The following is a 20,860-nucleotide window of genomic DNA, read 5'->3' as shown; positions in this document are numbered from 1 at the left end:
TTGATGTCACTACCAAACTTGAAGTGAAACAAAGAATCGTATACCATCACACCACATAATACAATATTGCCCTATACAAATATTTTAGTACCAGTCCCCTAATTCACGAGGAGGAATTCCCGAATCATGATTATCATAATTACTTACCCTAAGCATGACCACAAATTGTTAACATACACCATGTTATACAATAATACATTTGTCAAATACACATATATTGCATTGTTTAAATCATATAAATATAATGTTTCTTTCTGAGATAAATATTGTAAAACTTTGCTTTTTATACATTCGGTGTCAGATCAGCAGTGTATTTACATCACAATGTGCCGTACCCTTTTCAATATACAATATAAGTGCGAGCTGTTTCAATAGTATACAGACCTATTAGTACTTGTGGAGTCGTAAAAGGATCGTGCTAAAACCTGAAGATAAATTAAAAGGGTGCGTGCGAGAAGGAGAAAAAATAAGGAAGATGAAAATAGGAAAGGAGTGTAAGACAAGGTCAAGAAAGTTCACCCTGTCAATCCTGGGGTTACTTTTGATCACAACATGACAATCCAGGATCACATTTTTCATCTTTACAGATCCCTGAACTGACAGATACGTAACCTATGGAGGATCAGACGATTTACCGATTTTGATAATTGCAACAATACCCCAATTGTCTTTTCTAGACGGGATTACTGTTGTTCTTTACTCAATGATACCCTCAGGAAATCTAATCCGTTTGCAAAATTAAAAACAAAATGTGCGAGATCAAACTTCATGGAGCCAAAGTACACCCATACTTCAACATTGTTGGACCGTTGGCACTGGATTCCAGTTGCGAAATGAACTCGTGCCGTACCTTGTCCACAAGGTTCTTCTACCCCTGAGTAGACCATGTGACTTTCCTTCATCCCTGCGTTTTACGACAGGCATGCCGCATTTCTCTATACTGTTCCTAGGTATCACGTGCAGGCGGGCGTTCTCCAATATATCCTTCTTTTGATGGAATAACCTGCCTCAGCTTCTGTGCCTTCGCTTAGTATGTTTTTGCCTCCTTTTTCTTTTTCCCCTCACTTTGTTTCTTTTGTTGAAAGTGCTTTATAATACGTGTAGTAGCAGTAGTAGTAGTAGTAGTAAAGAGAAAATGAAACACCGTGTTCTTTTGCCGAAGATAGAAAAGACTTTGGAGAGCTCGCGAAAATGCCGTTCCATGTTCATTTACTTCACAATCATGTGACGTTAAATGTCATCTTCAAGAGAGCAAAGTTAACTGAATTTCACAAACTCTCAATTATCGAAGATAGTAGAGAAAAAAAGCAGGTATAATTAGCGATTTTAAACTATACATTATAAATCAAAATAATATTGTGATTATCAAGAAAACTATACAAGTTAAACTGTTAATCTTGATAAATTATACCGTAATTATTTAGCACCTATACCAATACAAGATTTTACAACATATTGATTGAGCTGCATAATACTTACATTAATATTAATTAATATCTATATTGTCTCTGGTTGTATTTCATCATCATTATTAAAATGCGTTTCCGATCTATATTAATAAGACAGAACTGGAGGATAGCGTATTTCTAAGCAAAATTGCGATTTTTCTCAACTCAATTGTAATGTTTTTACAGGAATTCTGGGGTATATTATGTTATCCACACATTCGGGAATATTCGAGAAATTTAGCATGTCTGCTTTTAATTCCAATGTATAAACTGTAAGACACACCCCAAAACCCCATAAAATATATTTAAGTTGACTAATTTTCACACAGGAAAACAAATAGGTGATGGTACAATCGCGAGCGATTTTGGTCGAGGAAAATCGCTGAATACACGCATACACCTAAATAGGAACTAAGTAAAATACTGCTTTAATTTCCTGTTCAAATCAATGTTGTTTATTGTTTGGGTACTAAATTCGTTCTTGGATAATTTTCACATCTCGTTTTAGTTCGAAATTACCCAAGATGCTGTCCACTTCCTGCGCACATCCATCAGCAAAGGTGCCGAATTCAGCAGAGTTTACAGATGCTAAATTTCTTTTCGTAACTGTGACAATGTCACTGCAGACTGAATCTCTTCAATAGAATTTTCAGGGACCATCAATCTGAGTTGAGCAAAGAAAACTTAAAAGTTTTCTTCATATTTGTAGGAAAAGTTTACGAATATTTATAAGCCAATAGGCATTATAAGGCATGCGTGTTTTGTTTCTGACACAGCTTGTCATTTAAAATAGAGGTGAAATGCGGGTCCGAAGTAGACTGCGCTGGTTGTCCAAATTACTTCAAAAGCATACTCAATTGTATATTTGTTTATAATAACGAGGATTTTTGAAAATGGCTTTTAGAAACAAAACAAATATATATAATAGATCGCTACATAAAACTACGTTTTTGTCCGAGAATGAGAACCTTAATATTTTTGTCAAAACGTGACCTAATATGATAGGAAATGATATACGTCTAAGATGGCATTAGGGGTGCTTTAATGCCGTAAAAGTTTATTTCACAGTCTGTGTCATACTGAGACTGTCAACATTTGACACCCCAGTTGCTCATGTGAAGGTCACTTCCTAAGAAATGTAGCTTCCTTGCCCATATGGGCCAGGTACTACACTACCAGATTCCTGATTGCCAATCCCATAGGTACACCGCTGCCCAACTACTTTGTGGCTACTCTAGAGTACCAGTGCAATACCAATCCAGTACCATCCAATACCAGTGTGTGCACTGTACATGTGATTCCAAAGTGAGTACCCGTGTACTCCAGAGTACCAATGAAGCTACTCGGTACCTCTGGGCGGCAGCAACAGGAAGCTGGTAGTGTATTTCTTACTCCATGACAAAATGGGCATGTGATACATCAGTGAAGAATAACCTCAAGGAGAGCTCAAGGTATAGAGTGAAAATGACAACATTGCTTAAAGTAGAGGTAGCATAAAGTGAGTTAATATTAATTGATACAGTCAACTTAATTAATGTTACCAAACTCATCACCTACCAAAGGATTTGCGAACAGACATATAAGCCCTAATATAGTTAGAGGGTGTACTTTCTTTATACATTACTAACAATGTACTTCTCTTTGCCATAGTCGGAGTCAACTTTATATTGTGAGTCACATGGGAAAGGTTTTAACATTGTTATCGGTCGGTTTAGGTACATACATCTGCAAAACAGGTGTCTTCCTTTTTACAAGCTATATATTTTTAGAATGTGAAGTTTATGACAAGAGGGGACCAAAGCAAGTAACATGTTAGTGATGTAAATAATATACTCTTTTAACACATTAGGGCCGAGATTAAGAGAGAATAAGCGAAAGCACTTTGGTTAAGCTGCTGCGTATACACACGGCACTTTATGTATGCGCTTCAATTTACATGTTTCTGGAGCAAATGTAACACAATCGTTCATTTAAGTTCTGTTACTTATTACCTATCACACGTTTCCTGTTATGTCTTTGTTAAATCATTCCAGAGTGTCAACTTTCCAGACCTGGTTTGTCAACTCATTTGCTGTTTCCTGACTGGTTCGCGTTTGTTTCCATCGAAGTTGTATAAAACATTTACACACCGAATAAGACAAGGGTGGGCAACTTACGGTTCGCGGATCGTGATTTGTGTGCGGCCATCTATATAGAAAAGAAAATGTTCTCTCAATATTATTTTCTTTAACTTGTATTTATATAAACAAGATCTTCTGGAAAAAAACCTAATCTCATTTATTACACTTACAGTATCCGCCAGCTTCGTGCGCAACTTGTGCCTTCACGAGATACTTTCGTCTATACTTTCAAAAATATGCAACCTGCGTGATGTAATAAAGAATATTGTTGGTCCACCGCGATTAAAAGGTTGCCTACCCTTGTTAAAATACCACTAAAAAGTGTTTCTAGTTACAAACCAGGATATTATCTTTTTAAGTATCCAAGGTTAATGCCTATTCATCTATCATTCGTTGTTCAAACCAGTACATTAGAAGCAATAAAAAGTACCCAAAGAACAACAAAAACCCCATCGTAGAGTTTCCTTAGTCTTGTTACCTAGCTCGGTGTTTCTGTCTTCTGTTTTCTACAAGGCAAGTGATAGCAATAAAGAGTACGGAGAATGCTTGAATACCGCCCAGCACTAGAAACGATACATTGTAACTGCCATACTGGTCAAACAGCCAACCTGCATGGATGAAAAAGTAATTACGGATTGTTAGAGAGAAGTCAAAACAATACAATATTTAGGCGAGATGGTGGTGTTTACGTATATACTCAATTATCCGTTTCAAGTATGTTGCCCTCCATCATTATAATAGTAAGCATTTAGTCGTATGATCTAATGCGCTCTGGCTAATTTAAGATAATTTTGATATTGTCTAGGCTCAGTAGACTGTATAAGATAAACCCCGTCAAAATACGTGAAATAAAATGTGTATGCAGTGTCTGCATGAATTGCTTGTAAGGGGCTGCATGTGTTGCATTAAGGTGCCACATATGTGTTGTATGTAAGGGGCTGTATGTACATGCATATATTTTTATATAATTCATATCTTAAGTAATTAAATCTAACCACATAAGTCTTAATCAAACAAGTCAATTAGAGGGAGGTAGTTAGAAAGTTTGTTCATAAATATCCAAACAAAAACAAATTATTAATATGCCTAAACAAACTCCTTTCGTATACATTGGTCAGGCAATATTTTGTATGTCTCAGATTGTATTTCTTGATCAAGACATCAATAAGTATCGTAACAGATAAAGAACTCTTATGGTCCGACGCATCTCTCATAATTCAAGTACTTCCCCAAAGTATCCCGGGAAATATGGGGCATGCAATCTACATCAAATGTTACTGCATCAGATTTCTCAAGTTTACAGGGTCGGGAGATTACAATTATTACAAAATGCTTCACGCCCTTACCCCTTGAGGGCGGGCTTGAGGGCACCAACCAGTTTCAAATGCGCACCAATGATTTTCGTTTCCCATGGTTATAGGAGGGAGAAGTATCATCTCCCATCATCTGCTCTAGAGTCTTTTAGTATTCAAAACTTCAAAACTGCACTATGTAATAATGTAATTTAACTTAAGGTTTAATCTGTATTCTCGTATGAATATTTGTGTTTTCATCGAATGCCATTTTTCTTCTCAATTAGATATCGCTTTTGCGATTTTATTGAGTATTTGTTTAGATTTAGAAGTATTTAAGGCTTTCTGGTTCTCAACCCTCGATTTAAATAAGTGCAACGGGCATATATGGGGAAAATACTTCGTACTTTGGCTGTCTTCTATATAGCTAGTGTATTGTTGGAATCCATTTTGTTTCACATAATTCACAAACATACCTGTAAGGAATCCAGCTGTCATGCGTCCAATTCCTGCAAACCCATAAGACCATCCGAGGGCATTAGGAAATCTTTCCATCCCCACGGCCTCCTTGATAGCTACAACTGATATTGGGAATATCACACCACTAGCTAACCCGTACGCTAGGGATGAGCATAGTAGGGACCAATATGTCACTAGTAATGGATCTAGTAACAACGCAACGGCGCCCAAAATGGCGCCCATAGTCAACAATTGTAGAGATGTCAGCCATTTTCGGTCTACGAATATCCCATGTGTTGCTCTGGCTATTATGTTTGTAAAACCAGCCACAGAGGCTAAGAAGGCTGCGTCTAATGGTTCCACGCCTTTTTCAATAGCATGAGGTACCAGATATATCAACCAACCCATGTAGGTAAACCGGCCACAAAATTGAACCACCATTAGAGATACAAAGGAAATATCAGTGAAAAGGGACATCCCGAGATTGTCCATACTGCAGCAAGTACTATCGCAACAAGATCGGCGCGGTTGTCTCACTTGTGATTCCATATATTCCAAGTTTCCATTGTGATATATATCGTCTACATCATCATGATCCACCCCATTGGGAAGTAAAGGCTCATAATGTTTCCCATTTGGTCGTTTCTTTTCCTCAGGAACACTTGATACAAGTGGCCTTAAGAGGGCACCACTCACAGTTACATTAAAACAAAGGCCACCGATGATCAACAAAGCCCCTCTCCAACCATAGTTTACTATGAGAACTTGGGCTAATGGTGCGAGGACTAAAATTCCTACACCTGAGCCAGAGTAAGCTAGTCCATTGGCGACGCTGTATCGTTTGTCAAAATATCGGCTGACCATTGTGAGACTGGGCGTTAAGGCAAGACCTAAACCAATTCCTGTTGGAATATAAAATAAACGAGAGTATAATATGAGTAAAACATTAGTGGGAAAACAACTAGACGCAGGCAAATTGTAGAGGCCAGACTTCAAAAACCAAACCTTTTAGGTCCGTATGCACAAAAATCAAAAAAGCAACGGAATGAATTTAAATTGTTTTTCTTATCAATGTTGTTATAAAACTATAGGGCGCTATCACTCTACACTAGAGTGTTCAATACTGGCACTTTAAGACAGTTTTGTACAAAGCCTTAAAAGGGAACTGTGCACTGTCAGAAATACATTAATAAAAAGAGATGTAACTTCGTTACTGGTCATTCAAAATATAAGGATACATTTTGAAAAGTAAATTACCTGGGCACCCTGGAAGAACAATGTTAGTGCATTGAAAGGTTAGCTAACCCAGGTTAAATAAGAATGAAATAAATAGATAAATAAACAACAACAACAAGAAAAATGAAAAGATCGAATATCTGGATTTGTGTTGATTTCTAATAGTAAGCTAGACACTCCAATCCAGGAATTATTTTGTTTTCTTTTCACGTTGTGGATAATGGCTTTAGGAGAACAGTGCCAGTGCACTGATTTGTCACGCCAGGTTAATAAATAAATAAATAAATAAATAAATAAATAAATAAATATATAAATAAATAAATAAATAAATAAATAAATAAATAAATAAATAAATAAATAAATAAATAAATAGTTGCCAAAAATATAGCCGAATATATGATTGTTTACCCTTTTGGGCTGTTTAATGTCATTTTAGTCCAACATTGCACAGTTCGTTGGCAAATAACCAGAGATATGCCCTGTTAAGAGCCGATCTCAAATCACCTGTATATTCACCTTTTTCTATAAACCACAACGCTGATGTTTCATGCAATTAAAAACATGAATACTTGTTGACAGCAAACAATGCCTTTAGTAAAAAACATGCTGCATGACCTTTGCTTTAATAATTTTGATAGAAATTTCCAATCTAATAGAAAGCAAAGAAGCCAATTCTGGTATAAATTAACGCATCGTGCGTACAAGATCGGATGTCACGTTTGAACATCTGGTTTGAATCGCAATTATAAGCTTAGAAACAAAGCGATAATTTTTGAAAGGTTGAGTGTTCATGAATACCTTCAACCAAATGTCAAAGATTGTCAATAGATATAATTTCAAAACTGAGCTTTATCTGAAGACGACAAAGAAATCCAGACTGGATTTTTTAAACCAAACACGAATTTGCCAGTCATTATTGGCAAGATTACAAACACCATCAACATAATCATCATGTCATTCATTACTGCCTGTCTTGTATTCTACAAGTGTTCCAACCCATCGAAATTGATCGCACTACCGGCAGTATTGGCTTACAAATGTTAGCCTGCCCTCGGCATTAAGTTTCGACAACTATCGTCATTAATTTTTACGAACACCATTATTATCACGTATTCGAAAAGTCCATATTTTTAATACAAGAATGTTGTTGTTACTAAGCATTCGTCTATCATTATTATATATAGATGCAATTTAATGCGGCAAGGTGTTACTACACCCCTTGATAAATGTTTTTAACTATTTTTGCATTTTTCTCAAAAAATAATAGCACATTGGTAACTAAAAAATGATAAGAAAAGAGGTACCGCTAGAATGTACCTCATTTATTAACCACTTGAAGCGCTTGTCTTGAATCACTGAAATTTCAGTGAAGTAATTGAATTCATTGCCCCTATAATATACATAACTTTTGTTACCAGTGTGTAGTTATTTTTTTGACAAAAATGCAAAGTTAGTCAATTTATCAGGGGTGTATAGTACCACTTTAAAGAGCAAAATGATGAAGGCTTAAAATTTAACAAATTTTATCTGCTCGCGAAAATTACATCACTTAATGAGATCGAAAAGATCCAGGCAAGACAGACTTATTTATGGCAAGATACTTGCAGCACTTTGAGAATGTATATTTACCTGCTATAGCAAGGCACCAGGATAGTTGCAGCATGTTGCCGACCATTGCTCCTAGAACAAGGCCAGTGCCACCACATATACCACCTATCATTGCCACGGGTCGACATCCTAGTTTTTGACACAACGGCCCACTCACCAAACCTGTAAGATTAGTAATAAATGAGAACACATTAGCTGTTAAGACTACAATAGAAAGAGTTTTTTGCTGCCGTCGTTCGTAACGTTACGTACGGTAAGATGGCTTAATAAATAACAAACGTGGCTTTTTTTTTTTTATTATTCACTATATTTTGGCTGGTGGACCTATCTTAGTAAACCTCCACGAAAAATACCAATCTGATCCCTTGTCATTAAAGTCCCATTCAGTGATCCCTGCGAAAGTGTAAAAACATTAAAATGGTTTTATAAATTGCTTAAAAGTGAAGGATAAGTCAGTTCAAATAATATGTCATTTGGTAATTTTGTAAAACAATTGGCACAAAACGAAGAAAACAGCAGTATTCACGAAGTTTAAATTACAGATTCATGTAAATGCCTTATTTTGTCTTAAATACACGTCTTTCGGCTGAACCACTAGCAGGCTATGTTAGCACATCTATGACAATGACAAAGGTACCATCATTTTGATGATTTTCACGTTCGTCCGGATGATCAAATCACTGACTGGACATTTAAAATGTGGAAGAGTGACTTGAACTATGGCTAAAAAAGAATGAATATTTCAATCTCCTTTGAAATGCATGTTGAAAAGTGTTATTCAAGTAGACATATTATGGAAAGTCAACCTGTCATCAAATTATGTGAAGTAAACTCGAAAGGTGTCATAATAGGTAATGATCGTCATACATTTTGTTTTTTTATGTATGATTACGTATGCGTAGAAAGGGCGATAAAAGGATTCAAAACAAATACTTGGATTAGTACTCATTGAGATAGATACTACAAAGAACAGTTGTCATATGTGACCATCCACCACAACTGAGCCCGGATGTCTCCAGTGCCACTATTGAGATATGCTCCATTGAACTTTACAAAAAACAATAGGAAACAAAGGATTTATTGACTGTTTTATTGATTTTTCACTTCTTAAATGTCTTGTACTATAGACATGATATACATCATTTTAAAGCTAATTTCAAGCAAAATATTTTGGTTGAATATCTCATAAATGATGATTGGTGACTTCAGGGCTCAGTTGTGCTGGATGGTCACATATTTATTTTCGTTCATGGTGACACTTTAAAATGCGTATGTCATGTAAGTTGCTACCAAAATAGCGATTTCAGTCTATGCGCTATGTACCTCTGAAATCAACTTAAGTAAGTACCTTGAGGCTTATAAATATCTTTTTTTGTACGCATGTAAGGTATTTTGATGTAAGCCCGTAAGGTGTTGTGACAACATGAAACATGTAAATGCGCATAATAGAAATCAGTAAAACAAGAATGGTATTAAAACAACTCAAAAGATAAATTTATACTTGATCGCTTTTTAAAAAAACCGAACCGCACGCATGCTCAATGCGCAAATTTCGACACCGTTTTCATGCGTGTGTTTCGCTTTTCTGACAAAACGACCAACTATGAACTTAGCTAAAGTTTTCGATAACATCAGAACACTCTATAGCGTGAAGAAATACCACTTTATTCTAGCCCTGAAATTGACAGTTCATATCAATGCTAGCAATGGAAGACGGCCTTAGTGTACAAACACACTGTGACATTTCATTTTGCCTAAGCTTCTATGTGACCACACGGTCTTATCGCATGAAAACATTTCACATAGTAAAAGCTGTTATTGGAAGCCCTTAAGCAGCTCTACTGCACAAAAATTCCCTTATACGGCCATCACTTAAGGATATAGAAACATTTTCCTTAATGTCTACATTGCATATCTAATGTAACAATCTAGTGGGGAAAAAACTTTAAATTAATACTAACATACTATTAACATTAATGTAAACGAGGAGTAATCTATATGTGACCCCATTTGACATAAGAGATTTCGTCCTACAGCAAAGGATAACAGTAAAGGATAGAACACTCGTAAGTGATACGGTTTATGAACAGACCTTGGCAGACCTTGGCAAATTGGTTACTGAAGAAGGTTACACGGAAATGGTGCTTGTAAAAAAGAAAATGGAAGTAGCAGTCAAACGAGGAAATTTAAACACGTAATAAACACACAAAACGATGTTATAGTGTGATCCAAGGTCACTTGGTACCTAATAAGCCCCCCAGACATTGCATGACCTTTGTCTTCTAAGGTTATTCATTACTTCTGCCCGATACATCTGTGAATCATTCTCCCTCAACCATTTCCCTGATACGTCGAAGGAATCAATAAAACAATTGCCGACCAAATTTCAGGCACTTGGACAGTTTGTGGTCTAACGTTTCTTCCCCTCTGTGTTTAAACATATTTCCGTTCTTTTGCAATCGTAAACACTGGGATATGCGCATAATTTACCACAGTGGACACCTTCCATCCCATTGATTAGTCCGATCTTAACCGTCTCACGCAAAGAACAAAAGAACATTGCTTTCTAGGACGTAATGTAGATTCGACAGGATATCGGATACATTTTCAGTTTGCCGAATTCTTCATTTTTAACGATGTTGCAATACTTTTGGCCAGGCTGTATATATCAGGAGAGACAAATCTAAGACAAATGCTGTAGTTTCATTTTTTGCAAGGACACGTAATTCTGAACCTAAGTTGTCAAATTCGGAACCATGTTGGGCATACGTACGCCACTATAGTAGGCTAATGGACATTTAAAGAAGGAATTGATTGAGATGTGTTACTGTTTAGGGAACGTATGATTATAAATATAAATCAATTTGGCCCAATTATGCAGATTGCTCAATTTAATAAGTAGTAAAATGAGTATTTTAATAGGATAAACATTTTTATATCGAATATCTCTACACATCCCTTTAACTAAATGTAATGCACCTCTGTCTCAGACGCAACTGCATTAGTTTGTGATCTAAAGTAAAGATAGCACCATCTTGTGACTTGTTTGCAATGCACCAATCACGACTTGTATCTCAATGTCAATTCATTGTTGCATACGTTATATGTAATTGACATCGACAGCAGCAATAGTGCAGGTAAACACGGAGGCCATAGACCTGTTGTATCGTCATGTGAGCATATATCAAGGACGTACCTGGTGAAAATTCTGCCTGTGGCAACCATTTACCTAATCACATTTTGCGATTCAATGATTCATATTGTGGCTATTTAGATGGCTTGAGGTTTGAGTATAAAGTCACTTGAGTACCATAAGCATCACCTCTGGTACTCGTTGATATTTGAACTTGAGAAGTTAGAACAAGCATTTATTTTAAGGTTAACTACACAAATATTGAAGCCACGTATTTATTAATACTGACACGTGATCAAAGTTCTTTTTATTTACCTAACACTGTGTGTGCCGCATGTTGGTATGAAAACATAGATTTCTTGGAATGATTTCGACATTTACCGGTTACCGTACAAAAACTATATCAATTATATCCACAACAGTTTAAAACAATGGTTTCTATGCTGGAGAAGAGTTGGAAATTATTCATATTCCGCCTCAAATATTTTGATGTTTTTTGATAATACATGCTCCGATGCTCGATACCCAACCATCAAAATAAGCCCAAAAAGTCGTAACTAAAGGTAGCAAAATGGAGCCCGACCGCATTTCCGCGACGGGCTACTTTGTCTTCGGACGGGCTATTTTTCTATTCAGCCCGTCCGACGGTCGCCCTAATATGTTGCTACTATAATAGTAGTGGCGTTACAATCGCCGAAATACTATGACAAAATTAACCAAATTTCTTCCGTTTGAACTTCTTAGGATATTGTCCTTATTTTGGTAAATTTCAGCATTAAAATTGCAAATCAGCATTAAAATTGCAAATCGCACACATTTTGTGAACTGATATTAAACTAAACACTAATACAGCGCCCGAGCACCGATATATCAAAATCAAAGTTACACGTACAATATATGGACAAGTTACTTTTATTTTAGGTCGGACATGTTACTTTTAGGAGCAGTCTGCCCTGCGGACTGGTTGCTTTTTGGTTGAATTTGACAAAATGCTGTAACAGTCAACATTTTAAAACCTGGCTTAATATCGTCTTTTAAATCATGATGTAAAAACAAATATTTGTCTCAGCTTGTGAGGATTTTAAAATTATTGTCACACATTTAAAGCGTTATTCGCACAATTCTTTCACATAATGTTTTGTTAGCACAAAATGTAACCTAAATGGCAATTTTTGATATATTCTCAAAACCGACCATTTTTTTCTACATTTTTATTAACGAGGATGTTATCCCTTCACTTTTATATACGAGTAATAGCTATCACTTAATCTAAAATTAAACAATATCATAACAAAAACTCAAAATCATTGCAGAATTATGCACAATTTACTAAGAATGAAGTAAAATTAGGTTTGAAGAAGTCGCAAATTTGTTTAAAGGCCCATTCAGTGATTTGCTCATCCGAACGATCATAAAAATCATCAAAATTCAGATTTTGGTACCTTTGTCATTGTCATAGATGTGCTAACATAGGCTGTGAGTGGTTCAGTCGAAAGCCGTGTATTTAAGACAAAAGAGGCATTAAATATGTGAATCTGTCATTTGTATACTGATTGTATATACATTAGCTACATGTATTCGCATGGGGCTTCAACTTCGTCGATACTGCTGTTTTCTTCGTTTTTGCCAAGTATTTTATTTCAAAAAAACCAAATGTTAATTTGAATGAATTATCCTTCACTTTTAAGCGATTTATAAACGATTCTATTTTTTACACTTGCGCTGGGATCACTGAATGGGTCTTTAATACATTGCAAAAATTCAATACATTTATAATAAGACATTTATTGTATTAAAAACGAATTAATTTCAATACTTTTACAACCGCAGAAGGAAAAACAAATGAAGAAGATCACATGAATGCCTTTCAGGCACATTGTGTTTACATGGTTTGTGATAAATTAAGGAGATCTTGCACTTTTTGATTCTTTAACATCCAGGTATAAATTTAGAAACGTGCATGCAGGTTGTCACTTCATCCTCGTCTGAATATTGAAGTGTGAGTGTCTAGACTATGGCTCAGGTAGGGTCAAACGACTTTACGTCTTTTTGTACCGTAGGCGTATAACAGTTTAGCGCTGCTTTATCAAGAAAACCAAAACATGTAAAACGCCGATTTTGCTTTACAATGTTTATCTGCCGATTGAATGTTTTGTTTCAATCACAATTATATGTTTTTGGTTGCCCAGTGGCTCTTTACATGTTTTTGTTTATTTCCGACCGACCCAAATATCGCAAAATCGGGGAAATTTTAATTGTTGACAACTTCAGAATTTACCCTCGATCAACCGTACTGGCACATATCTACGCAAAGTGTGTATATCTGGCTAAATAGAAAAGGGAATTACTATTGTAATCTAAATTACTAGGTGTGAATCGGATATTATTTTTAAAAAATGTGTAAAAATCAGTGGCTTACTATTTATATTGCAGCAGTGACAAGTAAATTATATGGGGCCGTCACATAGAGTAGGATTACAATTTACTTGATGAAGAATGTGATAACGCATACATGTAGATATTGTACAACCTAATCCCATATTATTACGGAAGAGTTGCTTTAAGGTGGTACTGCACCCCATGATAAATGTTGTGACTAATTTTCTCACAAAATAACTACCCACTGGTAACAAAAGCTCTGTATATATAGGGGCAAGGAATCCAATTACTTCACTGAAATTTCAGTGATTCAAGACAAGTGGTTTATTATAATATGTTAAGAAATGAGGTACATTCTAGCGGTACCTCTTTCTTATCATAAATAACGTACCGCTTGTCTTGAGTCACTGAAATTCCAGTGGATTGCTTGCCCCTATATAATATACATAACTTTTGATACAAGTGTGTTATTATTTTTTGAGAAAATGCAAAGATAGTCACAAATTTATCAAGGGGTGTAGTACCGCCTGAACTATCACTAGAAAAAAGTGTAAATACTTCAATCTCCATTGGATTGCACGTTGAACATGTTGCAAATGTAAATTCTAGCCCTGAAATTGACAGTTTATATTAATGTTAGCGATGGAAAGACTGTCTTAGTGTACAAACACACTGTGACAGTTCATGTTGCGTTAGCTTCTATGTGATCACACGGTCGCATCGCCTGAAAACATTTCACATAGTAAAAGCTGTTATTGGAAACCCGTAAGCAGTTCTACTGCTCAAAAATAAATAACAGCTAGCACTTTGAAGAACCATGAATATAATGAATCCCTGATAAATACATACATTACATACATTTCATTATTTACTATACTAGATATGCGGGAACAGCTCACATAATGTCCACACTGTATTTCTAATGCCAGAATCCAGTGTAAGAAGGCTTAGACAAATTTGAAATTAACACTAATAATGTAGCTGGTCTTTGAGAGAGACAACATCACATTGGGAGTAATAGTAAGATGGATAGAAATGTCTAAAACCACGCGATTCCCTATGACATTACAAGTCACTTTCCTCAGTAAAGGATAGGACGCGAGTACGGATATATGTACAGACTTTGGGTGACCATGTGAACTTCCTTCATCCAAACTGACCACAAAATGAAATAATGAGATTAAACCGGTGCAATCCTTGTGTTCTATATTTGACACGCTTCTCAGCTGATAATAATAAGCTTAAAGATATCTGAAAGATGTTCATCCAAGATCAGTGTGATGACACATCTTTTAAAGAAACACTATTGAAGCTTGGTACAGTTTGTGACATTGCAGTTAACGTACCGAAAATATTCGCCTAATGGAGCAACATGGGCTCCTTTGCCTTAGGGTAAATTTCACGTCCACAATTAATAAAAAGCTTCCTCCTAGATCTTCTGAAAAATCCCAAGAAGAATTAAGGGGTTGTGCCCTTATTTCCTGGTGGGATTTTTACGGAAGGGTACTTTCAGTTTGTGCCTTAAATTCCAGTTATGTCATGGAAGCCCACGACCGTTCTAATATGAACATCTCAAATAAAGTAACTACACCCGTTAAATAATGACCATTATTAAAAAAACGGGCGATTGTATTACAAATCTGTAAAATGCGTTGGAAGCAGAATTTATTTCTGCACATTTTGACACCTCATTTGTAGCAATTCACTAAATATTGACGCCAGAACGTACATTTAAATCAATGTAACCCAAGACTTGAAAGTTACAGTAAATTGTATTGATTTTGTATTCAGTATAATGGAAGGAAATCTGTGTAATGAAATCTGAGTGTTTTTGAATTGTATGTAAGTGCAACTTTCAAATCTGGACTTTACTACATTAAATTGACCAGTGTTTTAATTATTTCTGGGCTATCGTATCAAATGAGGTGTCAAAATGCGCAGAAATAATTCTGCTTCCAACGCATTTTATAAATTTGTAATACAATAGTCCCTTTTTGAATAATGGTCATTATTTAAGGGGTTAGTTCCTTTTTTGAGATGTTTATAACTTCATCAACATCATTTCGTTATAATTAATATTGTAATTTAAAAGAAAATGGGGTATAGCACCATCTCGTGACATATTTGCAATGCTCCAATCATGATCTCTGATGTCAATTCACTGTTGCATACGGTATATGTAATTGACATCGACAGCATACTACTATTACAGGTAAACACAGAGGCCAAATACCTGTTGTATCGTCACGTGACCATATATCAAGGACGTAATTTTGATACAGTCTGTGTTCACAATATATTTGAGCTTGACAGCGTATTATTATGAATTCGATCCTATTCGCTAGAGAAAATGAGGAAATATATAATATAATACGGAGTCACATCTGTTGGTAAAAAATAATCCTTTTTATAAGAGATGTTTATACTAGTATTTCATGAGGTTAAGGTTTGATTTCAGCAAATATAATTCGATGTTTTTCTTTATTAGAAATTAATTATGATAATAATATACACCATTTACTACAAATTAAGAAATTGAAGGGATGAAATAGCTGCAAAATTAATGCAATTCAATATGGACATTTCTTGTATTAAAAACAAATTCTTTAAGGGGTGGGGTATGAACGTTTGGACAGTATTTATTGGGGACATTAGAGCACATCAGACATATCGAATTGCATTCTGAATACGAAGAATGTCATTCTGATATCAAATAATTTTGATTTTCTGAAATTCGCAATGTAATACACATTTTATGGCAAATCATTAAAAATTGATATTTTTGATATTTAACAGTACTCGAAGTAAACTTTATAAATCTGATGATTTATACTTAATGTGTATGTAGGTGGGATGAAAAGCCGACGATCAATTGAAAATTTTGACCTTTCGTATTGAAGATATGGATTTTTTCCCCCAAAACACCATAAAAATTAGGTCTTTTTGGGAATAAAATCCATATCTTCAATATGAAAAGTCAAAATTTTCAATTGATCGTCGACTTTTCCTCCCAGCTACATACACTTTAAGAATATATCATTAGATTTATAAAATTTACTTCGAGGACTGTAACAGTTAATATATCAAAAATTTGAAAATATCAAATTTTATAATTTGTCATAAAATTTATATTATATCGTGATTTTCAAAAATGAAAATTATTTAATATCAGAAAGACATGCTTCGTATTCAGAATGCAATTGATACGTCTGAGGTGCTCTATGTTCCATAAAAAATACTGTCGAAACTCAAAACGCTCATTCTAGATCCCTTAAGCATCGCTAATACGAGCACAGCAAGAAAAACAAAGGAAGACGCAAAATGATTACCTTACGGGCACGTTGTAATGTTGTGCAAGTAAGAAGCGTTTGCACTTTTTGTACTTTATCACACAGGTATAAATGTAGAAAGGTGCGTGTAAGTTGTCACCTCATCCTTATCTGTAGTGTGAATGTCTATAGCATGACTCAAATAGGGTCAATAGACTTTGTCATGTAAACCACAGGCATGGATAGCGCTGCTTTAATTTATGACGAACCCAAAACAGATACATTGTAGATTCTGCTTTGAAAGGCTTATGCCGTTTGAAGGTTTTATTTTGGTATTTCTATTTTTATTTTTCTCTGTAGCTCGTAATCTTAATTATTCCTTTATCTGGTTACTAGTAGATAGTAACCTTCATTTTGGCTAAAATGACAAAAAAATATTATTGCTAGCTAGATTAAAGCCATATTATAACATTTGCTGAAGAAGACGCCCTCACTGAATTTTTAAAATTCCTTTTTTACACGATTAAATTGTACTTTATTAAACCAATATACCCGGCAAAAATCAAGACTCTAGATGCTGTAGTTTTGTCAAAATCCGAGATTTTGAATAAAACGCCGGATTCGGCGCTTTATTATTACGATGGAATTATTAGTCGAACGCATACACGATGTTCATAACACACAGTACGTACACGGCAAGCGGGACGATGATATACACAACAAAGGGTCGCACCACAACATGACCGAAGGAGTGGTACGTATTGGCGACATGTGCGCTGGTAGTAAATTCCAATTTTCTTTGCTTTGCCGTAGTTGTTCGGCTCAAAAATAAAAGGGATATATCTGACAGTAAAAGCTAACATTTTATGGCAAAGAAATGCTAATCTATTTTGTTTGAAAATGTTATAATATGGCTTTAAGTGTGAATGGTGTAATATGCAATATTTCTAAAAGAGTAAAAATAAATATCAGTGAGCTTCACAGCAATACCATCGAAGTGCGGTCATCCTCTCTGCCAAGGTGCTTATTGTTTTCATTGTCACAAGATTAAGGGGTACTACACCCTGTGGTAAATTTGTGACTATTTTTGCATTTTCTCAAAAATAATAACACACTGGTAACAAAAGTTATGTATATTATTGGGGCAAGGAATCCAATTACTACACTGAAATTTCAGTGACTCGAGACAATCGGTTCGTTATTTATGATAAGAAATGAGGTACATCCTATCGGTACCTTATTTCTTATCATAAATAACGAACCGCTTGTCTTTGGCCACTGAAATTCCAGTGTAGTAATTGGATTCCTTGCCCCAATAATATACATAAATTTTGTTACCACTGTGTTATTAGTTTTTGAAAATATGCAAAAATAGACACAAATTTATCGAGGGGTGTAAATACCCCTTAACTAAAGTTATTTGGTAGTTTACTATCAGGAATCTAGTGCATTGGTGAAAACTGATAGGGTCGCTTCAGTATAAGATTGGGGATAGAGTATTGTTAACCCACATCTTATAGATGAATTGATGAAACCTTCATTAAAATATCATATTATGACATCATGTGAGCTTATGTTAATATTAATGACAAAGAAAATATTTAAATAAAAGTGGTGGCACCGATGTAAGATACTAAACGTGGATTGCATTGTATTGACAACAAATTCAAAAAAGACAACTGTTTGCTGCTGCCATTATGTGTTAATAATGAAAAGTAAACTCAATTTTATCTTTTCAACAAAAACAAAAAGCAAAACACGGCAGCTTCTGAGTCTGAGTGTACAATAGTTTAGGGTACAATAGTGTACAATATTTTAGATACCTTAGAGGACATGCACGTAGACGATCATATTGTGTATAAATTTAATCTTGTAATCTTATAAACCAGACATCCCTTTTTGAACCAACGTCCCGACCGTAGCTTGAACTGATCAAATCTTGTATTCCAGACATACCATTTAGGACCAACGTTGCGGCCGTAGACATATGTGATGCGATCAAGCGAAATCAGTCGGAACTCGGAAATATTTAATTTTCATTTTCTTATAGGATAGTAACAAACATTTACAATATTTCCGAGTTCCGACTGATTTGGCTTGATCGCATCACATTACTTTTATTTTTAAAAGCTGTCAAAAAGTTGTAAATACATGTTGCCTTAGGTCGTATATCAAACGAACTCGCATGCATAAACACGATATGATCACAACATACTCATCCAAAGACATTATTTGTTCTAAATTTTACAAACAATAAGTATTTGATCCATTGTTTTGTACGTAAAATGATTGAGGGATTTGATTTCTATTATCACGTAGCCTACTTTAACAACCGCTTTAGGATTGTCACTAGGATCCACAACATGCTCATCTATAAGGGAACAGTTCTTAAACCCCAATACATTTGTACATTCATTGAATGACCTTTGACGATTTGGGTACAAAAACTCATACTCTGCAACTTGAGGTCAAATTTTGCACTTTGATTATGTAATTGAGGTTATTGGACTATGCCATTGGGATGAGGCTCTTGTGGTCCATAGTGTGTTATTATGGTAGGATGTATTTTGAATTGTTATTCGTTTGTTTTACTTTGTAGGAATCCGCATCATGAATTGCAATAATAATAATTAAAAAAACACACCCACACACACACCCACAAACACGAAGCCCACAAACCCTAAATCGGACACAACGTGTAAATACTCATATAAACCAAAGTTAATTATTTTCCAACTACACATAATCCAGTAGCGTAGCCAGCAGGGGGTGCAGGGGGGCTGAGTGCTCCCCCGACAAAAAAAAAAAATGAAAGAAAGAAAAGTGTTCCTCTGACAAAAAATGAATAGAGAAAATCAGGAGGGCAAAGGAAAAGAAAAAGGGCAAGGAGCCCCTTTTCTAACAAAATTCAGGGCCAAAATAGTGTAAAATACAAAATTTTTCCGCGCTACGCGCGCACATTGTAACAATAAAGCCCTTTTTAGCCGGATAATGGGCGAAAATAGTGTCAAATACCATTTTTTTCCCGCTACGCGCGCACATCATCCCAATAAGGCCCTTTTCGGGAAGCTCGAAGACATACAGTCTCTATGTATTGTATGATGCAACTGCAATTTTTTTTCGTCTGTGCCCCCAAAATTTTATTTTGCCCCCCCCCCGACCAAGAAAGCTGGCTACGCCCCTGACATAATCCCGTTTTCCGTTTTCTACCTCGGAGTCCGTAAAATTCTTCCGTTTTCCGTATCGCGGTAAATTTATGGCTCTAATGTATCCACTAATTAGTTGCTCGATAATGCCCACAATAATTATTGGTCGCATCACTATACAATATTCAGTCAGTCAAGTGCATTTCTAATTAAAGAAATGAAACTCATGAAAAATGTATGCATCAGGGAACTCACTCAATACATTTTCCATCCTTCCCCAACCTAATGGTATATTAACTCGATTTATTTGAGGATTTACATAGCGAATGAAGCTACGTTTAGAAATGCTCATTTCCCTTCCAAATTAGTCCAAATAATCCCCCAATCTTCTTATTACCGGCATGATGTATGATTTGCTGATCTCTGCATCGCTGGGGAGCAACATAACTTATTCTGATACGCACATCTGGGAATAGTAATGTTTGAGGTAACCTACTAAATGTATGTAATGTACTACTGTATGTTTCCGCGAGTTTGTTTTAAATACTTCCAAAAAGAGGTTTTACAATAATTATGCAGAACATATAAATTGTTTCCCTATTTCACACTGTTTGGTCGATCTGCCTAATCAACGAGCTTCATCAAAGTTCATGGTATTCGAGCCAGCGGTCAACCCCCTCCCCTCCGCCGGTCCGTACGCCTCTGTTTAATGCTGGGGGTCGTAACAAATCACTGATTGATCCCTTTAAAGCCATATTATAACATTTCCA

At 35.5% G+C, this 20,860-nt stretch overlaps 1 protein-coding gene across 1 annotated transcript in view; it reads right to left on the bottom strand.

The window, feature by feature from the left end:
- Nucleotides 1-1,512: 1,512 nt before the first annotated feature.
- The window catches only part of LOC140169769 (monocarboxylate transporter 12-like), a 150,144-nt gene continuing 130,796 nt past the window's right edge, over nucleotides 1,513-20,860 (bottom strand). Inside the window, exons 3-6 of the mRNA XM_072193074.1 lie at nucleotides 8,185-8,325; nucleotides 5,337-6,221; nucleotides 4,047-4,176; nucleotides 1,513-3,635 (exon numbers count right to left, since the gene is read on the bottom strand). Coding sequence (XP_072049175.1) covers nucleotides 3,473-3,635; nucleotides 4,047-4,176; nucleotides 5,337-6,221; nucleotides 8,185-8,325 — 1,319 coding nt within the window. The 3' untranslated portion in view covers nucleotides 1,513-3,472. The remainder of the gene's footprint in view (nucleotides 3,636-4,046; nucleotides 4,177-5,336; nucleotides 6,222-8,184; nucleotides 8,326-20,860) is intronic.

This window comes from Amphiura filiformis, chromosome 14 (assembly GCF_039555335.1).
Source record: "Amphiura filiformis chromosome 14, Afil_fr2py, whole genome shotgun sequence".
Lineage (NCBI taxonomy): Eukaryota > Metazoa > Echinodermata > Ophiuroidea > Amphilepidida > Amphiuridae > Amphiura > Amphiura filiformis.
This window is presented reverse-complemented; position numbering and strand designations above follow the sequence as displayed.